We start from the raw sequence: 17185 nt of genomic DNA, 5'->3' as shown, positions 1-17185 counted from the left end.
CTCCCCAAACCAAAGTGTGAGACTACAAACCCTCATGTCTACTTTAATGGGAGAAATCAAAGTCTTTCTGTGTTTGGGGTGCATAAAAATAAAGGTATTAACTTTAATATTCTACATCAGAACATTCATTCGAATCAGACAGAACTGCATCTCTGCTATAAAAGATCCCTTACTTCAGAGGGAGCTTTGTACGCAGAAAAGGAACACAAATTTAGCATAATAAGGGGAAAAATGCAAGTTATGCTACCTTGAGATCTAGACCTTCTTGGGAGAATGGGGCATCCATGCAAACCTGTATTTGACAGCATGCAGGGCAGGGACCAGCGCAGGGACCTGGGCGGACAGTGGGAAGGACTGGGAAGTCTCTATGCTGGAAGGTTGGAACAGGTGTTAGAAGGGGCCCGGCACATGTCTTAGTACTGACAACTACATGTAGGTTCCCAGAGAGCAGCTGTCCCCAGTTTGGGATTATGAACGGAGAAAGGGATCTTCTCCGTGCACAATGAGCCTGCTCCTATTAGCCCTGCCCACCATGGTGAAAATGGAAGGTCTTCTCAGCCATCAAACGGCCCTGTAGTATAGAATGAGGAGATCTTTTCTGTTTTTATTATCTTAGAGATGTGAAAATGGAGAGTTAACTGTGTCCAACTGTTTGCACCAAGAATTGGAGGTGTTATTTGTTTGCCTAACAAAGGAAGAAAAGGAGAAGTGAGAGTTTTACAATCCATGCAGAAATAAGGCTCGGGCCTCTAGCCCCAGAGTGGCCTATAGCCTCAGTGTTCCCATTTTGAACAAAAGTGCTGTAGATGTCAGTGGGGTCTCTGAGGGAGGAGCTGACCAATGTTGAGAGCTCCTTGAGGGAGGCTTTGGGAATGGGGGCACCACCCTCCTCCTTCCAGCAGGGGGCAGGAGAGCAAGGGAGCTGGATCCCCGGTCTGCAGGCTGAAAATGTCACACTCAGACTAGGTCATTAAAGTGAGCCCTGGAAGGCTGCTATCCTCCTGGAACTCTGAATTTGACTTAGAGGAAGGAACACAGTGGATTTTCCACTGATGTCTTCCCATACTACCCCTCCTCCCCCATCCTTTTGCAATCAGGATATTCTCTTCTCTGCACAAACTGTGTTACATAAAATACAAGAGATGAAGAGCCCATACGGTGAAATGAGAGTGTGCAATGTAACACTCCAAGCAGCAATTCAGCAAGATGCACCCTTTAAAGAATGGTGTCTGGGGCCAGGAAGTTTTTCTCATCTATAGGCATATTATTCCTAGAAAATTTTCCTCTTAGAATTTAATTAACATAATTAAGAAAAATGCACGCTCGTTGCCAACACCATTCACTCCTTCAGGTTAGCTTTCGTTTTCCAGGGCAATCTGTACCCCACATATGGTTCCTTTGGGCCTCAACACTGAGCGCCCACTTGCAAATGCCTTGCTCATCAGGGTTCAGAGGAAACTCTGGTTAGGCTGCCTCTTCCAGGAGGGCCGCTGTGCTGTCTGTGTCACTGGGAGCTGTTCCAGTCAGGGAGCTGAATGCACACACATTTAGTACGATTAGCCCTTCCCCACTCAGGTCTTCCCATCAGTGGAGTGCTGTCAAGTCCCACACTGACATTTAGACATACAGAAATCTGTTGGGGAGAGTCCTTTACATTTTCTGGGACTCTTTTTTACCTCTAAAACCTAAGTGAATTGGATTAGCTAATTTCCAAGTACTCTTGAGTTTGAAGCTACTAGCCACTGTGATATTAGTAGAGGGGTTGTTACTGCCAATTTAAGCAAGAAGAGAGGACAGGCTCTCTACTGAATTCCTGTTCCTCCGCCGGAGCGTCAACTGCGTATGCTGGCCCCGGGCGTAACCTATCCTATTGGCTCCAGGGCTCTCAAGCCTCCCCTCGGTGCTGTCCGGAGGTGAGCACCCTGTCACAGAGGTCAGGTGCTTTTTCTGGCCATTCTTGATAGCTCCCAGGTAAGGGCCCAAATTAAGCAAATACCATGGAACAAAACTCTTTCTGAATCCACTTTTTAGGGCATCTGGTTTTCTTACCTGACCTGGTAATATCTGACCTCCCCTCACAGCACAGGGTGCAACCTTACCCTCCAGAGGCAACTTAGTTCCTTGTAAGGCGGTAGGCTGCAATGTGGGCAATCCCCTGGTGTGAAACACTAAACTTTCCATGGTGAGGTTAACTGAGACAAAAGGAATATAGAATGTTTTTGCCCTCCATAATAAATTTCTCTTAAGAAGAATTTAAAATATTTACTAATCAGAATGCAAAACTTAGGTGAAACAAACCCTAAGCATCTAGATCCAATCAGATCCCATTCACAGAAACCTTTAAATATTTTCACAGTTGCTAGTTATCATAACCTTGACTTCAGGACCAGCAGAATATACTCTTGTAATCTGTCTGAACCCTTTCCAAGAGCCAGAAGCTTTCCAGAATACATTTCAAGCTCCAGCATACCAGCGCTACAGGTCTCCTAGGTATCAAATGTCCTTGCGGTGGATTCTACAATTTTGTGATTTTATTAAGGAGGGAAATACTTGACTACTTCCGACTTGGTTCAGGAAAAGACATCAGCTAGCCCACCTTTTAATGCTATAAGCACTTCCAGGTGTCCTACATATCTTTTCACCTCACTGCCCAAATAAACAAATAAGTCAAAAAAATACAGTAAGGGAGAAAATCATTTCAAGGTGTGATCCAGTTTTTAAAAATGTGTTTAAAATAATTTAGAATCCTCTTTTCTAAAAAAGTCAATAATCCTTTATTGATTTCTCTGGATGTCTTCTAAGTGGATCCACGTTTTGTGCCACTTCGTAAGCTTATCATTCGTGTTATTGCTCATTAACACTAAATGCTACAGAGCTCATACTCCAATCTCCAAGGCAGAATAATTGTGGCAAATGGTCTTAGAATTGCCAAGATACCAGCCTTCACTTTAACATGCAATTTTAACTGAATATCAAAATTATATTAAAAATTCAAACTTTATGATATTTATTTACCAACACACCACTTAGACCTCAGAGTGTTGCTTTTTCGATAAGATCATGGTACCATTAAAACTTCTAGAGACTGAGGGTCCATCTACAGACTGGGATGAATTTCAGTTTATTAAATAAACTCACTGTTACTAGTTCTCGAAATGGTCCCACATAAAAAGTATGAGGTATGCCCTATGACACTCTGACAGGGGCCACTGAGGCTAAGTTTCCCCTCTTTTTCTAAAGCCCTAGGAGAAAAGTAGAGGGATGATTTTGGTCATGGATTGCACCTTCATTTTGTCAATTCCTTCCTACCTATTGAGTTAAGACCACACATTGGCATTCTTTAGCAGAAGACTTTTTTCAAACTACTGTTAACTCTTCTGAGAAAGACAAATCCCAGGGAGACTAAGATGAGTGAAATCCACATGTTCATTCATTCACTCATTAAACAAACCATGAACTATTTATTAAGTACCTGCTGTATGATGGGCACTATGTTAGATGGTGTTGGGGGAGCAATGGGGAGTTCCAGAGAACACGTCTCTGCCACCATGGAGCTTACAGTTTGGTGGGGGAGGTAGGCATTGATCGAGAAAGTCACATGAAGAAATACAAAGTGGTAACTGTAAGTGCTTGGATGGAGGGTGTCTCCAATAGAGGGCTGACCTGGTGAGAAAGATCAAGGAAGGTGAGTAGAGAAAGCAAAGTTTAAAGTGAGATGTGAAAGACCCAGGCAAAGGGGGAGAGGGCAGTGGTTGAGGAAAGAGAGTGAAGCGGGTTGGGTGGAGCAGCCACACATGCAGAGACTTTGTGGCAGGCAGGAGCGGGCAGGAGCGAGGGTGCCCAAGGAGCTGAGCAAGCCAGTGTGGCTGGAGCACAGCCCCGGGCACAGTGAAGTCCCTGTGAGATGAGCCCCTGTGAGGCAGAGGCCAGACTACAGATTCCAGTACATGAGGGCTTCTGTTTGTTTGTTTGTTTGTTCTTAAATTCTCTCCTATGCTTTTGTTTTAGTAATTCAAAACATAGAGGAACAAATCTATTTTCATCTTAAAGCCTGAATCTGACTTTGCAGAATTCCACCCCCTCCTACAGCTGAGGGAGAGCCACTGTGGAGCTTTTCACTGTACAGTCTTGTCTTGAATTGAGTTTTCTTTAGAGCACAAGTCTTCAGCATCTAGAAGTCTCTCTACACTTTGCCTCTGAGCAGTGAGCACTGTGGAAGGAGGAGAAAGAGGGATTTATCTACCAGAAGGAGAAGAGCAGTGTTTGGAAATTCTCTCCCCTTGTTGCTCTTAACATGGTGAGGAACCCAGAGGAGAATGCACTCCAGGCAGCTTCCTACAGGCAGCTGGGCAGACCCTACTCTGTGCCTTCCTCAGCACCTGTACCATGTGTGGTCCTTTGTCAGGGTGTCACAGATATTTGGTGAGAACGGGGCACAACATTTAAGCCCTGTCAAGTGCAATTTTTGCTTTGACAACAGAGAAGACAGGTCATGTCCCGGCGCCATTTGCTTAGTGTTGTAACAAAGGGGTGAATCAGACTGGGATACAGTTGACATGTTTCCAGAAGGAGTTGCCTCTGGCTAGGAGCAGCCTTACCAGTTTACTACAGTGACTCTCAGAATACTACTGATTCCATACATGGCATGGTGTGAGAGGTTGAGAAGGGCTGAGGAGGCATGTGGGGCCTCCGTCACTTTGGGTATCTATGACTTGTAGTGTAGAGCAAGAAAGAAGTTTGAAGGATATTTTAAAACTCAAGGGATACACTTCATGACCTAACTCATCTTTTCCATTTTCCTGGGCTCTTGATCTTTTACACTACAAACATCAGTCAATCCATCTCTCACTTAGTATTTTTTCATTAAAGCTGTTTAAATAAGTCTTCCTTGCCACACGAATTGCATGATACTTTTCTTTGTATAAATTTTATAAATGGGTGAAGAAAGATAGCCTGTTTATTTTCCCCATCTTACTTTTTATTTTTTAAATAATACCCTGAAGAGAAAATCAAGTATTTGAGAACACCTAAGTACTTTCAGAAGAGGAAAAAATAAACACAACCTATTTTTATTACCCTGGGAAAGTTTTATGTCTATGAAATTCACTTTTCTATGATCCCACAGAGCCCTCCCATCTTAGAGCAATCACTATTTGTTCTGAATCTTAATCAGACTGAGTCTCCTGCTCACTTCAAAGCTGTGATGGATGCAGGCCCAGGGACAGCAAAGAGGTATTCATTCTTGAAAAGCTGCCTCTACAAGGAGGTGGAGTATCAATAAATAAACTGAACTCGTCCTAATATTAACATCATGCAAGAGTCTCTTTTGGATATGGAGATACAGATATAAAGTGATGGACACGGACTTTGAACTCTGTTAAGTATGGCAAATACCATGTTTTTCTCTAATGGAGCTATAAATCTTACTGTAATTATCACTAATAATTCTCTCAAAATATTTTTATTTTGTGCATATCCTGTCTGTGACAACATTCTAAATGGAACACTTTGTGGGTGTTCAGGGCCCAAAGAATACATTTTAAGCAAGTCTCCTTCCCACTTGCCATCAGTCACCCTTCCTATGACCGCTTCTCCCCTGCATTCCGCCCTCACATGGGTAATAATAGAGCTGAGTCCTTAGCACAGTGAGTTCTCTGGCACAGCTGGTTCTGTTCCTTAGGTAGTCACTCACAGTTACAAAGAGGGAAGGACAGAGAATGATTTATGGTATGGGGATGCAGAAGTTAAGGATGACCAGCACATTAAAAGGCTGTTTCTAAGCCAAAGAGAACATGAAAAGTAGGAGGAAGGACAATCTCTTCAGACTCAATTTTATAAGCCGTCTCAGGTCAGAATATATTTGGTTAACTTGGATTAAATGAAGTGCTTGCCATAATCCTCAACATAGTTTACACATATAAAATATATATAGACAGACCGTGAGGTAATATTATGAATGTCAAATACTATGTATCTGCTGGGTGATGCAGAAATGAGCAACACTCTGTCTCCTCTCCCCTTGCTCCCCTGAATCCTGAGACACGGGTCAGCAGTCAGCCTCTGGGACCACTTCCCGAGCCAGGGAGGCAGCCCCTCCTTCTGCTGATAGCTTTAGATGCTAGAACACTGTTGTGTATATTGTGCCCCATATCTGTGCCTTGCAGCACCCATTCGTAATTCCTAATTCTGTCCAGTGATGCTTCCTCCACTATCTGATGTTCTATGAATAATAAACATGGTTTCTTCTCTCTGGCCTCTACTGGTGATGTTGCCCCAGGATCAGTCTGGGTTGTTTCTTCTTCTTCCCTGGAGTCTCATGACTTTCCATAGCATCTATATGGTGACAGAGCCCCCATTTATATCAACAGACATGACCCTGCTCCTGAACCTCAAACATATATACCCTTCTGCCCACATGTCATCTCCACCTGGATATCTAACAGGCATCTCAAAATCAACGAGCTCCAACCCCGTTGCTCCTCAAGTCCTCCCCATCTCAGTAAATGTGAACTCTATCCTGCCAACTGGAGCTCTTTGGTCCCCCTCCTACCTATTATTTCTCCCCTTTCTCGCTCAACTGTGTCCTTCTTCAACCTATAGACACCCAGCTGTGTTCCTGCCTCAGGGTTGGTGTGCTCTGTCCCCTCCACCTGGAATGTTCTTTCCATAGAATCTGCATGGCTTGCTCTCTCCCTGCCTCTTCCAAATCTTTGCTCTTCTGCTCCCTCATGAGTGAAGCCTTCCCTGGTCAGCCTGTCCCAACACTTTCTATCCTCTTTCCCAACTCTATAGGAATGATCACCTTTCTATATATTGACACAATCAATTTGCCTTCTCTCACTAAAATGTACCACCCTTAAAGAAGAGATCTTGTTTGTTTGTTTGATTGATTGTTATATGCCTAACACCTAGAATAGTGCCTGGTGCATAGTAGGAGCTCAGTAAATAATTTATTAAATGAAAAAAGAATTGAATAGGTACATAACTAAAGTTCCACGGAATACACTTTGTCTAGGTCAGTACCAGATCAATACAAATACCCTGAGAGGCTCATTTTCCTCTAGATTTAAAACCTCCAAGACAGCCTGCATTCCACCAGCAGAGTCCCTGTCATCTGCAAGGTCAAGACCAAGATAAGCTATGGCCTTTCCTCACCTCTCATGTATCTATCCCAGCCCCACTTTTTCCTTTACCTGGCATGTGCTCATACGGATCAAGCACTGCAAGCGTGCCTGGGACAGTCATATGGTGGCTGCAGACACAGCCTATCTCAGGGAGAAAGAAGGGCCATGGTCAGCAATGGGAGATGGACCTAGGCACTCCTTACTCACCTGCTGAGCATTCTCTGCTTGCTTCTTCTCACATCCCCTGCTCTTGCCCATCGTCCACTAACCCCACAGGAGCCCCATGTACATACATCAGCCCATCAAGCATGTTATAGGCCATGCAACTGACATTTTACTATGTACTCTTCTGTTTTCTCTTAAGTTCACTGTAAAAAGAAAGTCACCATAGTGGGTATTTAATTAACTCTCAGGTGAGATTATCCCTTAGCCAGTTAGATTACCAACATAATCTGACACTCTTGTTATTTCACCTTAGCTATTTAGTCCTCTAGAAATGAACAAAATACATCTTTTATGAAACTATTCTGAAAGCTTATATTTTAGATGATTAGATTTCCTTCTACTACATTAAATTTTCCTACATTGGTCATATTAGTATGTGTTCACGTAGACAGAAATCTCTTCTGTCTGACTCTAGGCTATTGAGAAATTATCTTTAATTTTCGTATAGTGAACATAATAAATTATTTCTTTAAAATATAACAATGCAGAAACAACACAGGATTATCACTCCATTGGGACTCTGGCAAATGCCAAGAGAAAATCAATTCTGAAGAGCTTCTAGTCCCTGCAAATTGAATTTGGATAGACGGGTAGAAATATGAACCATGAACATACATAGTTTAATTAACTAAGCTTATGAGTAAATTAGAAATCAGTATTATACAGAAATAGTCTTTTACCTAACCCTTTACCATATTGTTTTCTTTTCTACTCTCACAGCTTTACTTGTTTTTGTGATTGGCATTGATAGGCTGAACACCCGCAGACTTCCAGTCTTAAATAGTTAAACCAGTCAAGACATTTGGTAGTAATATTGCATACGTTGTGGCCCATTTATTGGGAGCCATGACCTAATGGATCTTTTTTTTTTTTTTTCTGAGACCTATTTCTTTTGGCAATAACAAGATATGGAGAATCTCTTCACGGCTATTTCAGAACACTAGTCATTGATTTCATTTATCTGGATCACAGATTTTAATTTTCTGGCCTGGAGTTTATTTTCCACTGGGCACACTTCCCAGGAAATAATGAGTATTTGCTTAAACATACAGCATCTGTGATTTTTCTTTTGCAATTCACTTATAGGAGAACCCTCTGTTATTAATAGCCTGGGGCAAAGGTTCTATGAATGAGACTGAATGGATGGCTTTTCACTTTTGTATTTCCTGACAAATGACAGATGGTGTAATATAAACACCCACTCCCTCAAAAGATGTAACTGAAAAAGCCTTCCATTAAAGGTAGACACTAGACCCCGTGTACATGAGGAGAACTGACCTGGAATGTAATCACCTTTCCAACGAGCAAGAAAACAAGCTCACACGTCTCCTCTCTGTCAACTGAAGGGGCCTCAGATACCTTTTCAAGTTAAAACTAAAGTCTGTGTGTAAAGTCATGGTTTCTGTAGGACGACGGTGATTCCCACCAGTCTCATTTCCAACTCATTGTATAAATGGGCAGTTTCCTCCCCACCTAGGTACTCTCAGAAGGGACATGCCAAACTGATGATGGCACTTACATGTATTGCAGGGAGGAAAGGCTAGAACTGAGTGAACCTCAAAGGGGCTTCAGCCTTGCCTATAAAGTCTAATTGTTTCATTACTATATGTTATTATTATTCACTATTATATTAACTAAAACAAAAACAAAAACAAAAACAAAAACGTTTAAACTCTGCATCTTGCCTTTTCTCTAGGCCATCCACTTCCTGTGCCCTGGGTGTGACTGCGACCTTGTTTTCCCTAACGCAGCCTTTCCAGTGTTTTTTGTGTTACTATACACAGGTGTATCCTTAAAATCCTGTCCCTAACCTCTAGGCGGGGGTGGGGGAAGGGATAGTAAGTGAGAGTAGTGTGGGTACTTTTGGCAGGGGGGAATAGTAAGTGGAAAATAAGCCTCCATTATTAGATGGCATTATCTGTAAGAAGGGTCTGTTTATGGCAAGGACAAGACTCTGAAATAGTATTTTTATTATCATTTTATATTAAAAAAATGATTGGATGTAGGAACAGATCGAATACATCATTCTGAGAAGCTGTTTACGGGAGTGACAGCATTCTGTGTGTACATTTCTGACATCAGAGGGACAGGAAGGAGAATTTATAATCACTTTCTAATTTGTCTTCTTTTGTCTCTTTTTTCCCTCAAAACCATCTGTCATAATGACATTGTCGAGATATTTGTAAGATACAGATTTGATTTTAAAATATAATTGCCCTGATTAAGAACCTTTGCTCAATCACTACTATTTACCAAAGCAAATCTGAATTCCTTAGCCTGATATATAGATTATTTAAAAATATGGTCCATTGTATCTTTCCAAGTCCAACTATATCTATACTGCAGTTGTGCAAAGTGCCAAAGTAACCAACAGTCCCTGAATCTGCCAGATGCTACCACTCCTCTATGATTTTTCTCTTCCTTTGCCTACTTGCAAAGAATGCCTTGTGGCTACCTCTTCACTTGATGAACTCCTATCCAACCTTCAGAGTCCAGCTCAAATATTAGGGAGGATTAATTGTTCCCTCCCCTCTGAATACCTAAGCCTTTAGCTTGGATAAAACTACAACTTACCAACACAAACTGATTTATTGTGTATGGGTATTTTTTCTTTAATAGCCCATGAAATCCTTAAAGGACAAGACCATATGGTGTTCACTCTTGAATCTCAGAGCCTCTTAGACATTCAATGTTCATTTTATCAATGAATGAATCATTCACTCATAGAATGGCTATTCTGTCACGCTGCAGGAAAGAGCTGCTCTTATCACTATTATCAAAGCCATTAAAAGGATGCTGCTATCTCTTAGTCACAGAAGGGACCCTTAGAGATGGCTACTGTAAGCTCTTCCTGATCTTCCCATTTCAGGGCTGCTAGTTCTCAGAGAAATGCTCCAACCTACCTACCTCCTAGGAATACTCAGTGTTTGTGCTTAGATAGTGATTACTAAGTTGTCCATCAGCTTTCTTCTTTTGGGAAATCCTTACTTTGTTTTATCATTCTTTTGTCAATTCTCTTTCAATGCTTCTTTTGATTGGTCAGCAGTTAATACTCACAAATGGGCAATCCCATTTGGCACATGGTACAAAATTCGGGGTTCTTTTTTTATCTTTATGGCCTTGGAGATCGGGAGGCATGAAAGAAATATAGGAGGATGACAAGGACACATGAATTAGAGAAACGGGAAATATCTATGGCACCATTAGATGTCATGGACAGGTTGTCGGCTAACAGTTCTAAGGAAAATAAAATATACATAAATATATATATATATATATATATATATACATACATATATAAATATATATCTATATCTATCTATCTATCTATCTATCTATCTATCTATCTACCTATCTATAAATTATATATATAAAACAAGAGGATGCCTATAGGGAACATGGTATGCTTTAATAGTTTTTTTTTTCCCCCCTGGTAATGGGAATCTTACTCAAGTCTGTGCTAGAGATAGTGAGCAGTCTAACGCAATACTTATGCTTAGTAACAGAACGCTGAATTCATTTGGGGCAGCAACATGTCCAGCCAAAAGACTCACTCTGGTAGTATGGAGGCTGTAACCAAGTACTGGCCAATAAGAGAGAAGTGGAAGTGACGTGGAGCTTTAGCAAGTCTATTTAGCAATGAAAAGGTACACCCTTTTTTCTCCCCTTCCCGCCTTCCTGTCACAGAGAATGTGGATGTAATGACTGATTTCAAGCAGCCATTTTGGACTGTGAGGAAGCATGCTAAAGAACGGTAGAGCAAGACAGAAAAGGCCTGGACCCCTGGCACTGAGATCCACAGAGCCTTACCTGGAGAACCCACCAGGATTGCCTTTCACTAGACTTTTAACATGACAGAAATCAACTTCTATCTTTCATAAGCCACAGTTACTTGGAGTTTTCTGAATTTACTCCTAATTGGTAGTCTACTCTTGCCAAGGAGTTAAAGGTCCAGAACAAGAATATTTGGCACAATGTAAAGATATAATAGAAAGACAGGTATACTTAATTCTGTGTAATTACTGGGTCTATGAACAATTGAGCTACAAGAACATAATATTTTAGATTCAGTAGGGAAATTAACTAGGTAAAAACAAATTAATAAAAAGTTTATTGTGAATATGTGAATTCCATATGTGAATATGGAAACATGGAGAAAGATGAGGAAGAATTCATAAGGCTATTAATACTGATTACACATACTTGGATTTTTACTTCCTGCAATGACCGAGTAATACTTTTGAGGTTTAAAAAACTAAAAACAAGACAAAACAAAACAAAAACATTTTAAGATGTAAATAATAACTGATAAATATTTCTATGAAGGAAAATTATATTGGTTTATCTATATTGGCTTTTTTGAAGAGGGAATTGTATAAATCTGTTTTTAGGCCCTTGGATACCTGGATTCTCATCTCTGACCCACTAACAACTAGATGTGGAATCTTGGGGAAGTCATACTTTAGAACTCAAAATGAGAAAGTTAGTAAATGAACTTTAAAGCTTCTTCTAGCACTAAAATTCTGTGAACTTAATCATATATTTGCTTCAGTGGATATCTAACTGTACCTTCTATAGTCTGATGTGCATGAATTCAAACATTGTTAAAATAAGTTAGTTACGTGGTTCTTAGGAGTGAGGACTGTCACACAGTCCATCTCTACAGACTGGGGGACTCTGGAGGGGCAACCCCACCTGAAGCCTTTATCTTAATAAGGCTAGGCGAGTGCCATCAATGAGGACTAGGGACTACCCCAATCTCACTGTTATCCTATACGCCCTTTGAATTAATGACACACTCCCTCCTCACCCACCCTCCCAAGTAAAAGCAAACAAGGAAAGTGACAGGAGGACTCATGGCTCTATTTCCAACCACAAATAAGGTTGTTTCCCTGCCCTCTTTCTTGATGATTGTCCTTCTGCTTCGAAGTGGGTTCAAGAGTAGCTACTGCCCAGGAGACAGGTGCAGAGCACCAGTCCTTTTTCCTAGGGCTCCTTCTTTCCCTGCTTTTCTAAGAAGGGGGCCCTAAAACCAACATCATTGAACCCCTCATGTAGAACAAGAGGTGGTCTAAGTATCATTTATACACGCCTTCCTCATGGAGACTCACATCACACTGTAAGCATTTTAAATAGAGATATTAGGAGTTAGAAAATTAGATCATGAAGTAAAAATCGATTTCAAATAACAATAAAAGTAAATATCAGTATTAAAGAGCATACCGCAGTACCCTGGGGTTCCACACACTGTCTTCATGAGCACTTGATGTTCCACAATTTTAGAGAGTCCAAAATCAGCTAACAACACAAGAGAAACATTTAATGAAACAAGTCTTTTCTCAGCTTTTATAAGATGACAGAATATTTCTGTTATTCAAAATAAAACAGATTTATTTGTTTTTGTATTTGATGATGGATGGATATGTAGAGGGGGACCAGTCACATGGGAGAGGGAACTAAAAAAATAAAATAAAATAAAATAATAATACTACCAATTCAAGTCTTGCTTTAAATTTGAGAAAAACATGACTCCCAAATACATTTTATGCTCTATAATCCCTAGTGTTTAGCAAATTACCTCTTTTTTCTTGAAGTAATAGTTGCAATAGATACATTTTGTCTAATATTAATTCTGAGATTTATGAAACAGTAACTCTGAAGTATAATATAGTGATATAGAATTAGTAATCCCTTGGACAAAATCAAAATAAAAAATTAGGTTTTCATGAATATCAAAGAAATTAACAGAAATATCAAAACATTTATTCTGCTTCAAAATAATGTCATTCTTTAGTGTATTTTAATGATAAGGATTTACTCTCATATGAGAGATATAACACTTTTTGGGCAAAAGTCCTTTTTATTTATTCCTCAGAATATTACCTAGATAAAACACTACCAAAGTTGCTACCATTATGGTCTGTTTGCTGGGCTACATCTCTCTCACTCAGGAAACATCAGGAAACCATTCAAGGCCACTCTTCAAGAGAGGCAGGTGCAGAATTGATGCCATTTTAGACTTCAAAGATAAACCCACATTTCCACGGAGGTGCTGATCCTTATCAGGGAAAGCAGCAGGAAGTCCTTCAGAAAGAAAGCCTCTCCTGTCTAAATTAGTATCTATCCATCCATTTAAAGAAATTTCTTTAAGGATAAAATCTTTGAAAGTGATGTCAAAGGAAATGGAAGTCTCCCCGCCGTTCACTGCCTTTCAGGAGTGATTATAAGAACAGGACGGCTGCCTAGCAGGCCTTTGGTATTTTTTTTGAGTTCTTGCACTCATAAAGCACATTATGTTGTCTGAGCTCTTCTATGATATGTATAACTTAATTTTCAAAGATGTTAACACTTCTAATGCAGTGAACTGATCAGATTAACATTACACAGGCCAGCACCAAAAGAGCAATGTCCTTCACAGGATTTAATGCAGATCTACTAAAGGAGGATTCATATAAAATAAATTTTATTATTATTATTTGCAAATGAAGATTTGCTTTGGAAAGTAGCATTTAACATATGTATATTTTTTTTTCTAAAATGCTGATTTAAGGAACCCTTTGAACAGATGGGAGTTTCACAAAGTTCATCTTTGTAGTTCTTCAAAATGCTTACTGGTAGGAAAAACAAAGTTTCCAAAGTCAAATAAGGTTTGGGAAAAACCTCACAGTACACTAATTTAGATGTCAGTTTACACATTAGCATTTTTAAAGTTCTGGGAAGTCCTGCAAAAATAAAAAATCGTGTTTAAGTTGGCATTTCCTACCTTATTTGACCAACCTTAGCACTTCCACAAACAACTCCCATTTCCCACAAAGGGAATTACAGTAGTTACCCCTGTTCACTCAGCTGAGGAACCAGTGTTCTGTGGAGTGCACTTTGGGAAATACAGATCTCAATTTTCTCTGTTCACATAAACAAGTGACTCAGACCCTAAATTCAAGAATATGTACTAAGCATTTTGTGTCAAAGTTCTTGAATATCTAAAATTAAGCTCCAACTGATTTGTGGAATAAAAAGTAACAAAAAAAGAAGTGTTATGTTATCTGTGATTTTCTTCTGTATAAACTTATCTACAAAATACACCATCACCCCCTGGAGTCCCTGCCATTTCTACAAACTACGTTTCCTTTGTGTTCAGCACTGGAGCACCTCCTAGGCACTGATTCCAGAAAGAACACAAACTTCCCAAATAATGCATTATTCCTTTACAGACACCAAATATTCAAGGAAATTAAATGGAGGCAAAACCGGATGGAGCAGTATTTAAAAATTCCATGAAATAAATTTCTTCTACTCTGGGAAAGGAGTCATAAGACATTAGGAAATGTCCTCACCGATTTTGAGTGGTGCATCTGGGGCTGGAGTTGCATAGAGAAGATTCTCTGGTTTGAGATCACGATGGACAATCCCATTTTCATGTAGGTACTAAATAGGGAAAATAATGAAGTAACATTACAGTAATTGTACTTAATGGTTCCAACATTCATGTTTAATCTTTTCAGAATTAGAATTATCTTTACTAAGTCATGTGATTCGACAACACACATATATGATGATTTTAAAAATAAACACCATAAAGGAAAACAAGTTTATACTATACATAATTCAAGAACAGCTGACAGTTACTTGAAAGTGAAATGAATTTTAAAGTGTATAAAACCAACTGCCAGAAATAAAATATTTACTCCTCAGAGAATATTAGTTGTAGCTCTCTTTATGCATATTACCATATCAGTTCAAATCTAATTATTATTATAATAAGTCAAGGTTCTATGTATTGAAGTCTGTCTGATTTATATCTGAAAAGCATAATTGTATGTGTCATCTCAGAAGCTCACAACCACAGCAAAGACTTACTAATTATTGCTTGAACAGACATTTAGATATGAGTAATTATTATAGAAGACTATCCTTAATATGATAAATATTGCTTAAAGATGATGAATGCTCTCATAGGCTCTTCTGAGGATTAGTAAATCCAGCTATCAATATAGAGTGGTATATTGGAGACAACCTTAAATTAAAGATCACCTCTAGCAATTCCACTCATTTTATTATATTTTAAATTATTTCATAAATTATGTGTTATCACACATGTAACATACTCTCGCTGTGATTGTGGAGGTCTTACCTGATCCTGCTTCCCCTGGTTTCAGATCCCTCTCCAAAAGTAATCACTCATCAGTTTGAAATGGTTTTAACTTTTTTCTATGAATTCACAAACATGAATGTATGTATGCAAGGAAATATCCCTGATTTTTCCATTTTCTTATATAAATGCATGATTAATATTAATTTTTATGCTGCTTTTTTCACACAATATGTCTTTGAAACCTTTTCCACAAATCACTACAGCTCAATCTCTTTACCACTTGTTGTATCCAGTTCATTGGAAGCACCATAATTTATTTTGCTAGTCCCTTTTTGATGGACATTCAAGTTTTTAAAAATTATAAATAAGGCAATAATAAGCCTTCTATCCCTTGGATGTTTGGCTAGTTTTGCTGGTGTTTCTCTAGGACAGATACCTGGAAGCAGGTATGGTGGAGTCAAAAAGTAGATTTTAAATTTTAATAAATACTGCAAAATCATTCTCTGAAAAGACTCCATCAATATCTACTCACATGAACAGTGTAAGTATTTATGTTTTCCTGACATCTTCACCAAATCTGTATTTTTAACCTTTGCTGGGCTTCAGTGTAAATATTGTATCTTAGGTTTGGTTACATTTGCCTTTCTCTGTTTACTGGTATAGTACATGTTTACTGGTTTTCCTCTTCTATGAACTGCCTGTTTATATCCTTTGCCCATTTTTCTGTTGGGTTGGGAGAAAAAGTTGCCAGTGTACTTCAGTATTTCTCCTTTCCTATCTTCTATGGGAAGGGAAGGAGCCTTCTCTCTTTGCAAGCCAGATAACAGAAGGTGGATAGCTTCAAGGTCACAATTTGTGGTGCTTGACATGTCAGTGATTTGGGGAAACAGGAATTGATATCCAGCTCACTCATGAAAAAGAGTTAGTTGGAGTAGGTGAGTGAGGAGAGAGGGCCCCAATGAGATTCAGCTACTCTCAAAGAATAGCGGAACATAGGTGCAGTTATCTCATGAGGGTTCAATGTGGACTGTGCAGAAGGGAACCAGACATGAGTCTCCCTGAAGAATGTTTCCTGCTGGGGTGATGCCATCTCATTTCAGCATCACAGGAAGCAGAACATGGGGAAGGTGACAGCAGGCAGTTGAGGAACCAGTGACTCCTCAGAGCACCTGAGGTGAGAGAACTCCCCCGCAATGGGTCTCTGTAGAGCCATCAGTGGTGTCCCATAGGCATTGTAACCTGCCATCCCCGGAGATCACAGATGCCAGACCATAACTGTAGCAGTCTGGTGAGACCTTTCTTCACTGTCCTTCTCCTCTCCCTCTCCTGTCACCCTCACAGCAACTCTAGAAGGAGCACAATCAGTTGGTGGGTAAAAAGCAGGAGGAAGAGAAGAAGCTAACAAATATTCCTATCCCCTATATTTAGAAATTATAGATCTCTCATGTCCACGTTGGGGGAAGGAAGACATTCAAAAGTTGGATGAGTCTAAAATTTTAGTCTTTTCCTTATGCAAGAGTGCCTGGAAAAGCTATGGGAATAGCTTGAAATTTTATTCATGAGGGAGAGGAATGGGTTCAGAGTGGATCTGCCAGGACAATGGTGAGATAAAATAAAGTTGCTTTTGCTCATGTCTCACCAGCCTGAGCTCACTCCTTACAGTAGATAATGATCATGTATAGACAATAATACCATACGTGCCCTATGCATGTCCTATATTCCAAGCACTATTACAAACACCTCG

The 17185-nt window shown here is 39.7% G+C and overlaps 1 protein-coding gene across 1 annotated transcript in view; it reads right to left on the bottom strand.

Annotated features, from left to right (window-relative positions):
• Positions 1-17185, bottom strand: part of CAMK4 (calcium/calmodulin dependent protein kinase IV) — a 215853-nt gene that overhangs the window by 11921 nt on the left and 186747 nt on the right. Inside the window, exons 6-7 of the mRNA XM_047090178.1 lie at positions 14684-14774; positions 12573-12647 (exon numbers count right to left, since the gene is read on the bottom strand). Of these exons, the coding sequence (XP_046946134.1) occupies positions 12573-12647; positions 14684-14774 (166 nt within the window). The remainder of the gene's footprint in view (positions 1-12572; positions 12648-14683; positions 14775-17185) is intronic.

The sequence above is a fragment of the Lynx rufus genome, unplaced genomic scaffold, assembly GCF_022079265.1.
Source record: "Lynx rufus isolate CCGP_SWC_20201006 ecotype Redwood Valley unplaced genomic scaffold, mLynRuf1.p SCAF_1, whole genome shotgun sequence".
In the NCBI taxonomy this organism is placed as follows: Eukaryota; Metazoa; Chordata; class Mammalia; order Carnivora; family Felidae; genus Lynx; species Lynx rufus.
This window is presented reverse-complemented; position numbering and strand designations above follow the sequence as displayed.